This window comes from Theobroma cacao, chromosome 5, assembly GCF_000208745.1.
Source record: "Theobroma cacao cultivar B97-61/B2 chromosome 5, Criollo_cocoa_genome_V2, whole genome shotgun sequence".
Classification (NCBI taxonomy): domain Eukaryota; kingdom Viridiplantae; phylum Streptophyta; class Magnoliopsida; order Malvales; family Malvaceae; genus Theobroma; species Theobroma cacao.
In genome coordinates this window covers 8,854,388-8,869,765 of record NC_030854.1, presented here as the reverse complement: position 1 = coordinate 8,869,765, position 15,378 = coordinate 8,854,388, and the positions used below count along the sequence as shown (strand labels likewise).

The window sequence follows — 15,378 nt, the reverse complement described above, 5'->3', positions numbered from 1 at the left end:
CGCTGGTCATGGCCTGAGTTTTGGGCTGTGACAACTAAACCCTGAATTCTGCACAAACGACTTTCTGTGGCCTTTTGTATACACTCAAATACAAATGAATTTCTCCATTTCCATATCAGCCAACATGAGATTCCAAAGTGCATCATAAATTAATTTACTACTATTATTGAGGTTGTTAAATAGCCAATCATTCAAGGAGTGAGTATTGAAAGTACTTGATGATTCTGTGGGAGAAGTCTAAACAAGACAACGATTGTAACGGGACAATCTCTAAGGCGGTGCAAGATAGATTCTTTATCAGCTTGGCATGTTGGACATCTCGGATCAATGACAAGTTCTCTATGCACTCTTTCTTGATTTGTTAGAATTTTTTGTAAGAACAAAGAAAAAGAAATGCCTTGATACGTTCTGGGCCACACTAGCTCCTAATTAGTTTCCATATCTTATTGTCTAGACTTGTATTTGAAAGAGACAAGCCTCGTAAAACCTTGTAGGCAGATGACATAGTAAATATGCCAGACGGAGTATATGCCCAAAAATGTCTATCTTGCTCCACATTATTGGTAGGGGGAATCGTTTCATGCAAGCGATTACATACTTTAGGTGGGATTAAATTTACCACCCTATCCAAATCCCACTCTCCTTCAGTTGTGACATACTCTTTGACACTGCTTTCATCAACGATTTCTATGCCAATAGATTTTGCTACATTAACTAGTATAATATCATCGAGCCACTGATCAGTCCATAAGCGTATTGAAATTCCGTTGCCCATTGCCCATTTGATGTTTGGTTTAAATTGTGGCCAGCTTTGGCTAATAGTAGTCCAAAAAGTAGAAGCACCAAGTTTGTGAATATTATCTAGCAAGCATGAACTTCCCATGCCATATTTGGAATGCAAGATTTTGGCTCATAAAGCATCTGGATTCGTGACCAGTCTTCAGCATGCCTTCCATATAAAGGCTTGATTCATTAACTTTAAGTTTCTAATGCCTATACCACCTTCTTCTTTTGGACAGCAAAGGTTGTTCCAATTTATCAAATGAATCTTTTTGGCATTTATTGATCCACCCCATAGGAAGGCCTTACAATGAGCTTTAATTTTCTTGCAGGTTTTGGATGGAATTACCACTGTCTGCATGACGTAATATGGTGTAGACATTAACACAGACTTAACTAGCGTTAGTCTACCTGCAAAGGAGAGGGAGGCCGCTTTCCATCGACTAAGCTTGCTTGTGATTTTCTCTTCCAAGTAAGTGAAGAGGTTTGCATTCTTTCATTTGTATATAAGAGGGACGCCCAGATATTTGCCCAAATTTTCTGTATGAGAGTAACCTGAACATTCACCAATATCCATAATGATAGATGCTGGTACATTGCTGGAGTAGTAGAAGGAAGATTTTTCGGCATTGACTTTTTTTCCTGAACAGATGCAAAAGTCATCCAAGACTCCCTTAATAACCTCCATTTGCTGGACTAAGGCTTCTGCAAAGAGTACAAAGTCGTCAGCAAAAAATAAATGAGAGAGTGGTGGGCTATTTCTACTTAACTTAATCGGTCACCATAAGCCATTAGAAACTGCAGCATTAATTCCATGTGATAGACGTTCCATGCAAAGTACGAAGAGATATGGAGATAAAGGATCTCCTAGGCGGACTCCCCTAGATGCAGTAAATGCTTCAAAGATTTCCCCGTTCCACAGAATTTGAGATGTACTATTGACCCAACTACGAACCAACAGATCTATTATTTGAGATGGGATATTGGCATCAACTAGAGTGTCATAGATGAACTCCCAACGTAGTCTGTCATAAGCTTTTTCCAGGTCAATTTTGATAATCATCCACCCCACGCATCCCTGTTTTCTCCTAAAAGAGTGGATTACCTCTTGTGTTATGATGATGTTATCAATTATTTGCCTCCCAAGGATAAAACTGGATTGATTCTCTAAGGTAAGAGAACTCATGAGAGGTTTAAGTCTATTAGTAACAACTTTTATCAACACTTTAAAAACCACAAGAAGAAGACTGATAGGTCTAAATTGATTAATGAACTCTGGATCCTTAATCTTGGGAAGTAGGACTATCAGAGATTTACATAGTTATGGACTAATTTCTGCTCCTTCGAAGTCGTCTTTCACAAACTGCACTATGTCTTTGCCCACCACTTGCCATTGAGACTGAAAGAAAAGGGCTGAAAAACCATCAATACTTGGTGCTTTTAAAGGTTTCATGTCAAACAAAGTCTCTTTAACTTCATTCTCCTCCACTGGTTTTGTAAGATTGTTCAATGCTGAGTCATCTAACCTGGGAAAAGCTCCTCTCATAGGGAAAAGAGGAAGGGTGCTATTTTCTTTAGAATACAAAAGCTTGAAAAAATTAATAGCTTGGTGCTGTAAAAGTTTTTGATCATCTCACCATTCTCCGGTAGGTAGTCGAAGTCTACTTATCTTGAGCTTATTTCTCCTTTTGGTAGCCTGATGTGAAAATAGCTGGTATATCTATCACCAAAATTAATCCATTTTGATTTGGCTTGCTGCATCCAGAATAGTTCTTTTTGTCATAGGATAGTTTCATATTTTAGTCGTAACTCTCCCTTTAATTGAATAAGGAAAGTGGATCGTCTAGTTTCAAGTGACTTTTCGATCCCATTCAAACGTGCCAAGAGCCTCTTTTACGAAAGAATATGTTTCCAAAAACTGTTTTGTTCCACTCTTTGGCTTTAGTTGCAAACATGGTCATTGCACGCTATACTCTTGATGAACCATCCCAAGTCCTTTCAACAAAGCTTTTGAAGTCTCTGTGAGTTAACCAAGCAGTTTGAGATCGAAAAGAACAATTTGAAATAGGGGAATGAATGTCATGAAGTTTAACTAATAGCGGCCTATGGTCAAAGCTGATCCTTGGCAAATGATGGATGGATGCTTTTAGGTATTTGAGTCTCCATTCTGAGTTACATAAGCCTCTATCCAGCCTTTCAGACACTAACCCCTGTGTCTAGGTAAATTTAGGCCCCTTATAACCAAGATCGAGCAAGCCAACCTTATTAATAAAATGTTGAAAAGAAGTACAAGGTTTGCTACCTCGTGGAAAACCCTCAATTTTCTCATGGCTATGTAAGAAAGCATTGAAGTTGCTAGCTAAGAGCCAAGGTCCAGTTACTGTGCTTTCGAATGAACTCAATTCTTCCCATAATTGGCATCTGATATTAGGTGAGGGATTGCCATATACCACAGTGAAAAACCAAAATTCATTTGGCTTGTCTTCAATAGTCATATGAACACATTGATTATGATTTTTAATAATCTGTAGTTTCACATTTTCGTTCCACAAACACTATATTTCCCCTGAGAAACCCACAAACTCGACATGGTATGAGTAATAAAATCTTAACTATTTAATAGTTTTATCAGTTGATCTCCCACTTATACGAGGCTTTAATAAAATTAGCATATTTATTGCATAAGATTTCACCAAGTCCTTCACCACTCTGATGAATTTTATCACTTGCCCCTTGGCAATTCCAGGTGCATAATCTGACTGTCATGATTAAAAGGGAATTAATAAGCATAAGAACATGAAAAAATAAGCTTGTTATACTGACCTGCTCTCACTATTTGGCATGGGCGTCGCATTCTACTATACACTGGTTCCTCAGAAACTAACACTGGGCCAGTGTTAACCTCAGGCTTTATGAGTTGAGTGGCCTCCTCTCCCAGTAATGCTTCAACCTAACTGCTTGGCTCAAAAGAGCTGGATGTTTTCCCTCTTGCTTTTTTTTTAATGAGATACGACCCAATTTGATGATTTTTTTCCATCAGGGCATTTTTTTCCTACCGTCTTTGTAAATGCACACCACCCCGTCTTTCAGCTATTTGTATTGTTTGCCTTTCTTATACTATACTGCTCCACTTCAGTTGATTAGCTGGAATACTGACCATCGAATTTCTTGAAAGGTCTAATGTTGTAGTTAACTGAATAACACTGGAAAGATCCACATCCATTATACTATCAGGCTCTTGGTTGAATTTATCATTTGTTTTGGCCTTCCCAATCTCATTTCCCTTGTTATTGGCATCCATATAGTCGATGTTAGTAGTCGCTTTATTAGTAGGAAGGTTTCCTTGGATTACATTGTTACTAGTATTTATCAAGTTTTTTTGACTAGCAATGACATTGGGAGTTGGTTTTGTTGATCGCTCATCACTTAGTCTTTCCTCAATATGTGAACCATTATGGTCTTCATTGGTTGGATCATGAGATACGTCATCCAAATGCTAAATCTGGATCCTTTGTGTTAAACCCGGTTTATGGTGGCCGTCACCCTCTGGTTGCTTCGAGACTCATTTTTTCTTTGTTTTCTCCTAGAAGCTATCATCCAAGGTCCATATATAGACTCCTCAGCCTCAATCCCCCGAGTAGATTCTTGGGGAAACTCCTTTAAAGCCGAACTTACAGCTTGTTTAGTGCAAACCTCTTTAGTATGATTGTACATGCCACAGTTGAAGCAGCTTCGAAATAATCCTTCATACTCTATCCGCTGCAGTTTATCATTTAAGTAGAAGCTCAGTAGCTAAGGCTTTGAAAGGTTCAACTCAACAGCCACACAAGCAAATTTGCCTCATTTACCAGCAGTGGTGTTGTAATCAATTTTGATCAATCTCCCAATTAGAGAAACAACTTTTCGAAGGATAGTTTTGTGGTACATATGTAGTGGCATACCTAGAAAACGAACCCAAGTCGCCTCTGTTCAAATGTTATGCATATTGCTCGAATATGTTTGTGACCAAGGATGCACTGTTCAATAATGTCCTAAGACCACCCAAGGCCCGTCTAATAATGCTCTTAGAAAGTCATCCTTTTTTTGGAAGCGAATCAGGTAGCTGTTCTCCTCCAGATCTACGCTATTGTAGTTACCCCTCGGTTTCCACAGTAATAGGATCTTCTCACATAGAGTCTTGTAAGACAATGGTCGTCTCGACAATCACACTAGGATAGATTCTTGCCATTTCTTTGTCAAAACTTCTTGTATTCAGTCGAAAACGGTAATGGAGGGGATGCCACCGACCAATCCAAATTGTACTTCGTCATCTAATTCAAAATCTGCATCCTCTTCTACCATGTCCGCGTCATTTTCACCCATTGACTCATTCTCATTGTTAGAGTTGACATCAGGATCTGTCTTTTCTCTTTCAGAGCTAAGTAGAACCTTCTTAAATGAAGGGTTGCTATGAATAGTCATCTGATCACCCAATAATGAAATCTCATCATTCAAGGGACGAAATCTACCTTTTTTCCTTGATCTATCGTCAAGGGTGGCAGGATTTGAGTTTTTCTGCAAAAGCACCATTGGTGCAGGTGCCGTTGGTGCAAACGCCATTCTCTTTATTTTTACTTTTTTACTTAAATTAAAAATTAAAATAAATATTTTTTATAAAAAAATAACAAGTAATATAAAAATTACATTTTAGTCGGATAATTTCAATTGTTTAATTTATGAAACCGAAAATTGAAACAAACTAGAATAGAATACTCCGTTTTCTCCAAAACTAGGTTGGCACAGTGAATACAAATTATGTTATAAGTTACCGCTAGCTTATTGGTATCATGGTCATATTTGAAGCATAGTTTAACTTTTTAAAAGAGGAAGTATATTTTTAATTTTAATTGCATCTTTCTACTAAAAAGAAAAAGAAAATTCATGTTTCCCTTTGATGAAACATTGTAAGTTTAATGTACAATTGCACATCAATAAACCAAAACAAACTCATTTTTCAAGGCAAATTCATATATATAATTTATATTAAATATACAAAATTGTTTTACTTTTATGTATAGATAATAGATTACAAATGTTTTTTACGAGTTTTTATAATTTGAAAGGCATAAATTTTTTAATTATCAATATTACAAAATATATATTTTTTCTCTATATATGTAACTAAATAATTAAAATATCAAAATATAAATAAAATAATTATTCACTTCAATATGTTGGAGCTTTGGGAGAAGAAAGAGATACTACCAATTTGTTTTTTTTTGTTTTTCTCTCATAAAATTACTTACGTCTAGCAATTCTTCTTTTTACTTTTTTTAGTGAACCAAACATAAGCTAACGAGTAACCAATGAATTTAGGATTTTCCCACAACATGATTTCAAAGTCAAATAATCCTTCTTTTCATTTACTTTTCAATAAAAGTTTTTCATTAATTAATATATTACAAAAAACAGCTATACATATATATACATAAAGAGAGAGAGAGAGAGAAAGAGAGAGAGAGAGAGAGAGAGAGATAGTTAATTTNGAGAGAGAGAGAGAGAAAGAGAGAGAGAGAGAGAGAGAGAGATGTAATTTTCAAAATAATTACAGGTATTTACGGATGCGAAACTTATATTTTATACGATGAAGAATTTCATTCATAATAGAAAAGGACTTGTGCTATACAACAGGTGTGTAAATTTTTATAAACAATTGTATAAGAAATTGAATAGAAAAATTGAAGTTAGCGATATTTTTGTAAATTGTTTAAAAAAATTAAAATGAAGTTATTTATTTATAAGGAAGTTATTATTCAATCTACAAAAATGAAGTTATTTGTAATAATTAAGACACAATAGCATCTACATCATTTTTAATATTGTTATTTTTGTAGATTTAATAATAAATTTCTGTCTGTTTATAATATGGGGAAAATAGAAAATGAAACAATGAGAGATATCTTGAAAAGTAGTGTTCATTATAAAATATATCAAAATTTGAATGAGGGGAGAAATAAGAAATAAGGTTAGTATCAAAGCGTTGTACAGAACCATATATCTGAATTTGTGCTACACATATAATCCAGCACAATAGCTAAGAACGGTGCATTGTAGATCACAAGTTTATCCAAGAGTGAACAAACCCAACCAATTATGCTACTTACTTCATTAAATTGACAATGTGAGGATATTTTTTACTTGAAAATTATGGTACTCTTTTTCTTCATCAGTCCAACCTTTCCTCCCCTTCTACGATATGAGAATTATCTCATTCAATACAGAATTTTTCTTCTTCGAACCATTTTTCCACACCATTTGCCCTTTGAGCGTTATAATGTTCAAACCACTTTTCCACCCTTTCCCTTCGGGTATCATCAACATCTTCTAACCACTTTTCATAAGAACAATAAGTTTTATTGTGAATTCCGTATAATTTCAATATAAATTCGATTTTATTAACCTTGTAATAGAGAAGAAAGGGTAAGTTAGTGATCAGTATAGGAAAAAAAAAAAAGAATGGTCAGTGTAGGTGAAGCACCAAAGAATAAGCAAGGGATAAAAAAAAAAACCAAAGGGGAAAGACAATAGGATTGCAGGAAATTTCAAACTTGTAACAAGAAAAAAAGAAGAAGATAATTGTAAAAACCATTACAAAATGATCTGTAATAGAATTAAGGAATTGAATTTATCCAAAACATACTATAAAATTGATTAGTGAACCAAATTATAAAAACAATACTTAGCAAGAATTTACAAATAAGTAAATGAGACTGATCATTTACTTTTAGAAAATAGTACCTTTAGCATTGACATAAACATTTGGTGAAGAATCTGTAAAAATTAAAAGGCCATAACATAGATAACATAGAATTTCAGCTCAACATAAAATGTAAAATATAAGTATTCATCCAATAACAAACACTCAAACTTTGAAAACTTTATCCAAAAATACAAAACAAAAAGAGCAGACTTTCACAATGCATATTCTAATCAACATGCAAAAGCAGATTAAGGAACATATTTTAATTTATGGTTTAAGAACTGAAAAATTAAAAGGGTTTATCAAAAAAAGAGAAAGTCTTAATATAAAGCTTTAAAAAGGTGCAAAAAAGTTTTTTTTCTTTCTTTTTTCCTTTGGCTTGCTCAGCTTAAAATACAAAGGACCAAAGCTCCCTTAGTTTTAAAATTGAGAGGCTTTGAAAACCCCCAATAGTGCTCCACATTATAACAGATTGTAATGTAAAAAGAAAAAGCCCTTTCTCTTTCTTTTCCATTCTTTCACTCTTTACACATCAATGTGTATGTCATGCAAGCTAATCGCTTTAACTTAGCGTAACCATTTTTAGAATTTTAAAGTTAAAAGGCTAGGTAAGGTTAGTCATGCTTGCAAAAATAAAACTAATTAAAGAAAATTTAAAAAAGTCGAAAAAAAAGACTTTGAGTCTGTTCATAATAGAAAGAAGACCACTGAGGATGCATTTCTTGAGAGCAGTTTTCGGCATTATGGCATCATACTCTTTATCTATGGCTTTTGGCTGCTTTTACTGTTGTTCCAAAATCATCGGCAAAGACAATAAGGAGTTTGTGTTTCTCAAGTACTCACTTTCCAAAACCCAAGCAATATGTTGAAGAACAAAATTGTAGAATCCATCAATGAGAAGGGAGGGGAGATCGGGAAAAAAGTAAAAGAATAGAACATGCTCAGGAAGTTTCTAAAGAATAGTAGAAGAGAGAGGGGAAAATGAAGAAAAGATCAAGAAGAAAGAAGAAGAGAACAGAAGCTTCCAAAGAAAGGAGAAGAGCAAAACCCCTAAAACACCATTGTGTTTAAAAAAACTCGAAAAGGCTTTTACCTTTTATCCAAATTATCAAATTATATTGGGTTAATGTCTAAAAGCTCGAAATACAGTTTAAACATGTTAAAATACCAAGGACATATGTCATGTATAGAAGGGATATGTAGGCAGGATTCATTATGCTTTTAGATTATACATTCCTACGTTTACTTTTCTTTAAATAGAGAAACATGCTGCAATAAATTCACACATTCTTTTTTGTAGCTACCTTTTTTTGATATATTTCTATTGTGAAAAACTATTTATATTTGGGTTGCATTTGGTAAGATTGAAAAGTTTTTTTGAAAAAAACTTTTAATCTTTTTCTCTTGTTTGAAAAGGAGAAATTTTTTAGGAATATAAAATATTTTACAGATCAACTACAAATATGATAATAATCAATGTAAAATGTCTTACGTCTAAGAATGACGTAAAATATTTTTCATTTACCTTCTCTCTTCTCTGATTAATCCCACTTTGGAAAATGTTATTATCCATTTCTTTTGTGATGGATCCTACAAAATAATAAAATAATAAAGGCAATAAAGTTTTTAAAAAATTTACAAATTATTCAAGAATATTTAAATAAGTTATTATTCTTTTACAATGTTTAATCAAGTTCTTGTATCTTTATTTTAAATAAAATAAACCCTTATGATTAATGATTGATTAATTATAATTATTTAAAATACTACTTATTATTTTATAACAACAAGGCGTTGACATGGAGTGTGAAAGTACTATATAACCATGTCATTATACCATATTAATATGTCATATTATCATTTATTATGATATGCCAATATGTCACGTTAGGATCATGTGGAATAGAATGACAAGTGATATTTTGACTAAGTTAATAATTAGTTATAAAGATTTATTTGACTCACAATAAAAATATAAAAACTTATTTAACTCAAAATAAAAATATAAAGAGGAAATTGAACATAATAAAAAAATGAAAGTTTATTTAAATTTTTTAAGTAATTTAGAAAATTACCTTTTTTTCATCTCTTTATTTACTATATTTTTTCCCAACAAAGCTTTATTATTTATTTTTATTTAATTATTTCATAGACATCCTATCACTATAAGTATTTTTATATGAATACTATAATCTTTAATATAATACAAAGTAATTAAAATTAATAAAAGACAAAAATTTACATAAAATTGGAAATAATTATAGTATAATCTATTATAGTACTATTATTTTATTTTTCATTGTGTAACAAGTACTACTATTAATTTATTTTTCCAATGAGAAAAAAAAAATCTTGAATTCCAGCTTGAAACCCAAGCGGGCAAGCCCAAAACCCGTCCAGGCCTCTGAAGCTTTCCTTTCTCAAGTTTCTACAGTATAATTTCCATTTCCGTGAAAAGGCCCCACCCTCAAGCTTAGCAAAAAATGGAAGCGCTCGCACCGTAACTCAACCTCTCTCCAGTGAATGGTGAGTCGACACGTGTAATGAAAACGACGGACTAATATTTGTAGTGCAGATCAGCACCCCTTGCTTCGATTTTCTCCCTGGCGAGATTTCAGCCTTCCCACGATTTTCGCTCGCACGTACGCAAAATCATGTACTAGCCTGCACCAAGTAAGGCACGTGTCAACATGGACATGTGTTTGTTGAAGGTGGAGAGTGGGCACACGGTTGTTGGGAGAGGGAGTGGGGGGGAAGATATGGATAAAACGCACAGAGCCAAAACGGCTGAGGGGTGGAGGGAGAGGGGAACCGAGCAATACGGCCCTGACTCGCTAGGCGTGTGTCGAATTGGTCACGTGACCTCTGTACGGTCATTTCATCCCAGTAGCAACCTAATTCCCTGTTTGGGCTCATTTTTAGTTTTTTATTTTATTTTTAATTTTGAATGTTAAAAGAGGAAATAATTATTTTGCTTAATTCTATCCTTTGAGTAAATTGCACATTATTTTCAGAATTTAATTTAAATCCCATATTTTCATAATTTGAAACACCACATTTTGTATATAACAAAATTTCATCAATCCAACCATCAACTTATTGTTGGATTAGATGCATCCATTGTAGGGACTACATATTTATTAATTTAAGTAAACTTTGAGCTGATAAGATAATATATGAATTAGCAATAAGATCGATAAAAGATTTTTTTATTTGAAAAAAGAGAAATACATATTTGATTTTTTGAATGGAATATATATGTATTTTTTTAAGTTAAATAATTAAATATAAAGTAAATAATTGAACAAAAAAAGTATGAGATTAGAAGCTTTAGAGAAAAAATTATTAAGTGTAATATACATATTTAATATAATTTCAAAAAATACAAACAAGCCCTAACATATATGCGCTTTCTCTATCAACCATTCTCTCTCCTTTTTAAAGAGAACCCGTAACGTCACTTTGAACGCAGAGCCACCCACCCCACCCCTCCTCTTTTCTTCTTCCTAGAAATCAAAAAGGAAGCCCGCTCCCGACCCTTGAAATTCGCTTCACTTTCTTCTTCTTATATATTCGCATTGCAGAACGAAGCCAAAACAATGGCAAATGAGTTGTCAAACTCTCCTCCAAATTTGGATGATGGTGAACTGTGGCTCCCTTCTGATATTTTCCTTAACGAAGCCCCTTCCAAATTCAAGCCCCTCCTTCCCCACCATCTCCCTTTCTCTTGCATGGACGATTTAGCTCCTCGCTTTGCCTCCCTTTCTCTTCCTAAACATCAGCAAAAGCTACCTAAAGCTACCAACTTTGAGGTTGTTTTCTTTACCCCCTACTTGTTGTTTCTTGGTTTGCATGCCTTTGTGCCCGTTAGTAACCTCGTCTAGTTTCTCTCGTTGTGTGTGTGTGTGTTTTAATTCTTTGCAGAGGCTTAAAGAACCGGTTTGTTGCGGTTCGATGAATGGCAGTGGTTTTAAAGGGGGTCAAAGCTTATACGGTTTCAGAACCGGTCCATTTCTCGGCGGGACTAAGCCGGTTCACGAATTTCAGTTCTTGAAACCAACCCCAGCCCAGGTACGAAAAGCCTTTTGTGAAAGCTTTTGGTTTTGGTGTTTCAATACAGTTATGAACGGTCTTTTCAGTGCTTTAACTATTTTTGCAGTAATGATGGGATGTTAAATAATGGGTTGTCATCATTTATTTTTCTTTGTAGGTTGAGAGCTATGTTGAAGCAAGGGCTAGGGTTCTGCAAAGGCAACAAAACCGGCTCATTCAAAACCGGGTTTTTCCATTTCAAGCAAGTGGTTTTAATGCTAATAAGTATGGGTTAGGAGGTGGTTTGGTGAGAGAATGTGGAGGCACTGGAGTTTTTCATCCCCGCACTGTTAACACTGACCTGAATGCCAGCACTACTTTTCATTACAAGAAGAAACAAAGTAATTTTTTTTATTTGCTTTTTTTTTTGGTATTGTGTTAAAGCATTTGTTCTTCGCCGTTGGAGGTGAACTGGTTTTCAGTATTAAGGGTTTCTGATATTTGTTATTTCGGGTTCTGGTTTTTCTTTATTTTTGGTACTTAGGCATAGGGTTTTCTGCAGTTTTTGTTGCTTTATTTTTTTTACAGATAATCAAAATAGCAAAGGTAATAAATTGATTCTGTACCATCTCTTTACTAGGCAGCTTCTCTCATTTTCTTTGTTTTATGAAATACTTTTGGCATGAAAGGGTATATAGATGGTTGTATGGTCTTTGCATGAAAGATAAAAGGAGGTATTCTTACTAGAAATGTGGTCTCTGTATTTTACTTTTTACAGTCTGGACAAATTAGGCTGTTCAAAACCAAGTGAAAGCGGGAGGGAGTACAGAGGGGTATTTTTTTTGTGTACATTGATGGATATGTTAATATGAAATGAAGCAAACAGAATGAATCTATATTAGTTCTTCAAAGGAAAAGAGGAATTCCATTTTACCCAAACATTTATTGTAGGTTGGTGAGGGGAAAGCCCACGAGTTATTGAAACTTTAATCTCCTTGCTGGCTGTAGCTGCTAAGAAAAACCTTTCTTTAGCTACAACATTTCTATTAAATGGGTTGTTTTAAAAGATTCAAATTTTGCTTATTCTCTTTGGCAGGTGTGAGAAATAGACAATTGCAGGAGAGTCAAGTCAGCTCCATGAAAAGGGTTGGTGTTACTGTTGCCAAGCAGGAGGATTGCTATTATCATCTTCCTGCGGAGATGGGGTTGCCTAGGGACTGGACATACTGACCTTCTCTCTTCACTCTTCCATGCAACAAGTGGTTTGCCATAAAATATGATGATGATAGAGAATAAGGGAGCTCTAGGTGAAATAAACTTTTGGGTTTTGTGCAGCCTGTAGAAAATATAACAGGCATTGAGGCAAGTAGGTCTAGTCTCTTTTCTTTACCTCTGTAGTGTAGAGATAAATAAAGTGTGTGTTGGAAAGGTCATTATGGTGAATTGACTTGCTTTTTCCCATCTTTTTGTATTATGCGCCTATTATTAACAGTAGTAGTAGAATATTTAAAACCTCCTTAAAAAACAGACAATTTTGATTTGCTTGTATAGTATGGTCTCTTCTCGAAGTTTATTTATTGCCTCTGATATGTCGGAATGGTCAACTTTAACTTTCGCCTTTTATGTCATACATTTGGCGTTTGAGATTATATAAGGGAACGGGAATAAAGGTAATTCGCTTGTAAGTAATATGATTACAGTTATAATATTTTAATATATAAATAAAATATATTTATTAAAATGTAAGTATAATATATTTATATTTTTTATTATTAATTTTTAGATAATATTATTTTTTAAAAATAATTTTAATGTCATATATTGTATTTTTATTTTTTTAAGATAATTTTATTGATAGTATTGAGAATAATAAAAAGATATTTTTTGAAATCTATATATAAAAAAATAAATTATAACATTGTAAAATGTTTTGAACAAAATAATAAAGTTGAAATGTAAACATATTTTTAATAATATTATAGAGCGTAACATAATTTGATTATATTGGTTTGTTGTAAAATAATATTGTAATGTAATTTAATTGAGCACAGAAAATGTGCTTTCACTTTCTTTTATACCAAACGTTATCTTTGCAAAGAAATAATACTAATCCTTTTTTAATGTTATGGGCACCCTATATACTTTAACAAAGAGCAGGAGAAATTAATGTCTTTAATTACCTTTCTATTTCAGCATTTTCTGTTTCCTTTTCCAAACATCAGTTGGGCCATGAATCCTTTTAATCTTAGATTGGGATTGGAGAAGATTAGAGACTCTTTACTTTGAGGTATTGAAACTTGATCATCCATTTCTTGCCTTGTTCAAATTGGAGTTGCAATCAAGCCGAGCAAAAGATGGTTAAGTTATGTAAGTTGTAAGATCATTATGAATGAAAATTGTCCATTATTAATAAAAGATTGGTAAGTTTTGTTTGAATATGACGGGTCGATGAAGCCTTAGGTTTTTGTAGTTAAATGCAGGTAAGAGACATTCTAAATGAAAAGTGCAGGTTTTGAGATTGCCAATGGCATTCAACCCTTTTACCAGCAGCAAAGTAAAGCGTGTCACCATCCGATGGTCCCTAACATTCCTTATTAGTCAGCAAAAACATAGCAAGGCGCACTCCGGACCAAGGTCTAGGGCCTTTACAACCAAACCCCTATTGTAGGGTTCTGGTGTTTTGTGCTTGGGGCTCTACCGGTTTCAACCTATGACCATTCCCTCCACTCCATCCAAACAAAACACATTACAAAGAAGAAATATATACTAAATATATTTATTTGGGATGAGTCTTTGGCTCCTTCGATCTTAAAATTTTGAAAACTGAATTAATTGAATTTTCACAAGAAATAATAAAAACGTCTGAATTATAATCAAAAATTGAAATACCAATAATTGACTTATCTCGACCAATTATTTTGATTTGAATAAGGGATATTTTGAGATATATTTTTGAAAATATTAATAATATTTTATATATTATTAATAGTTGTATGTTCAATCAATTCGATTCTACCTTTTCAATATCGAAAACCAATGACGATAATTGAATAAATTATCTTTCTTAATCTATTAATACCGAAATCGAACAAATCAAACCGAATTCAATTGATTTCAATTGATTATTTTTTGATTGAGCCAACAAAAAGAGTCAAAAAAACAAATTTTTATTAGAACTTTGATGTAACTAGGGTTTTTTTTTTTGATGTGACTAGGGTTGGCAAATATGGGTTGATCCCAATAACCCAGCCTATCCAAATGAAATTTGTGTAAAACGGTTCAATTTGATTGGTGAAATCGGTTTTTCGATCCAAAAATTTTAGTTTTATTGGTTTATTTGATCAATTTTGGATAGGAAAATTTTCAGGCCAAATCGATCAAAAAATTGAACTTAATCTTATATATATATTATATTTATATAAAAAATATATATTTGTTATTGTGTTAGAGTTAGAGCTCAAATAGTGGTGAGTTTTCAAGAGAGGGTGAATTAGAAATTTTGAAACTTTTTGCAATTTCAATTTTATAAGCAAATAAGAATTTGAAAATTAAAATTTTAGAGACTAAATGCACTCAAACTCTTTTTGCAAAGAATGTGATTTTGGTAAACACAAAATTAAAGGACACTAGAAAAATCAAGACATTATCGACAGAAAATTTTGTTGGTAATAGTTAAGATTCCATTAGTTTGTTACATTATCGACGGAAATTTTCGTCAATCTTTGGTCAGATATACGAGGGTCAATAATGACAAATTTGTCGGTGATAATATATTTCGTCTATAAATTATTGATCGAATATTTCGTCGACAAAGGCTTGGATTTGTT

At 33.3% G+C, this 15,378-nt stretch overlaps 1 protein-coding gene across 1 annotated transcript; it reads left to right on the top strand.

Annotated features, from left to right (window-relative positions):
* Positions 10,976-12,994, top strand: LOC18598392. Its single transcript, XM_018120848.1, has 4 exons — positions 10,976-11,331; positions 11,444-11,590; positions 11,730-11,952; positions 12,648-12,994. Exons 1-4 carry the CDS (start codon positions 11,119-11,121, stop codon positions 12,779-12,781), a joined length of 717 nt encoding a protein of 238 aa, XP_017976337.1. The 5' UTR covers positions 10,976-11,118; the 3' UTR covers positions 12,782-12,994.

Bases quoted from the DNA above. Each gene is read 5' to 3' on its own strand.
- LOC18598392 (XM_018120848.1), top strand. From the start codon at position 11,119: ATGGCAAATGAGTTGTCAAACTCTCCTCCAAATTTGGATGATGGTGAA. The intron at 11,591-11,729 runs GTACGAAAAGCC...TTTTCTTTGTAG, and splicing joins TGAAACCAACCCCAGCCCAG to GTTGAGAGCTATGTTGAAGC. The intron at 11,953-12,647 runs GTAATTTTTTTT...TCTCTTTGGCAG, and splicing joins TCATTACAAGAAGAAACAAA to GTGTGAGAAATAGACAATTG.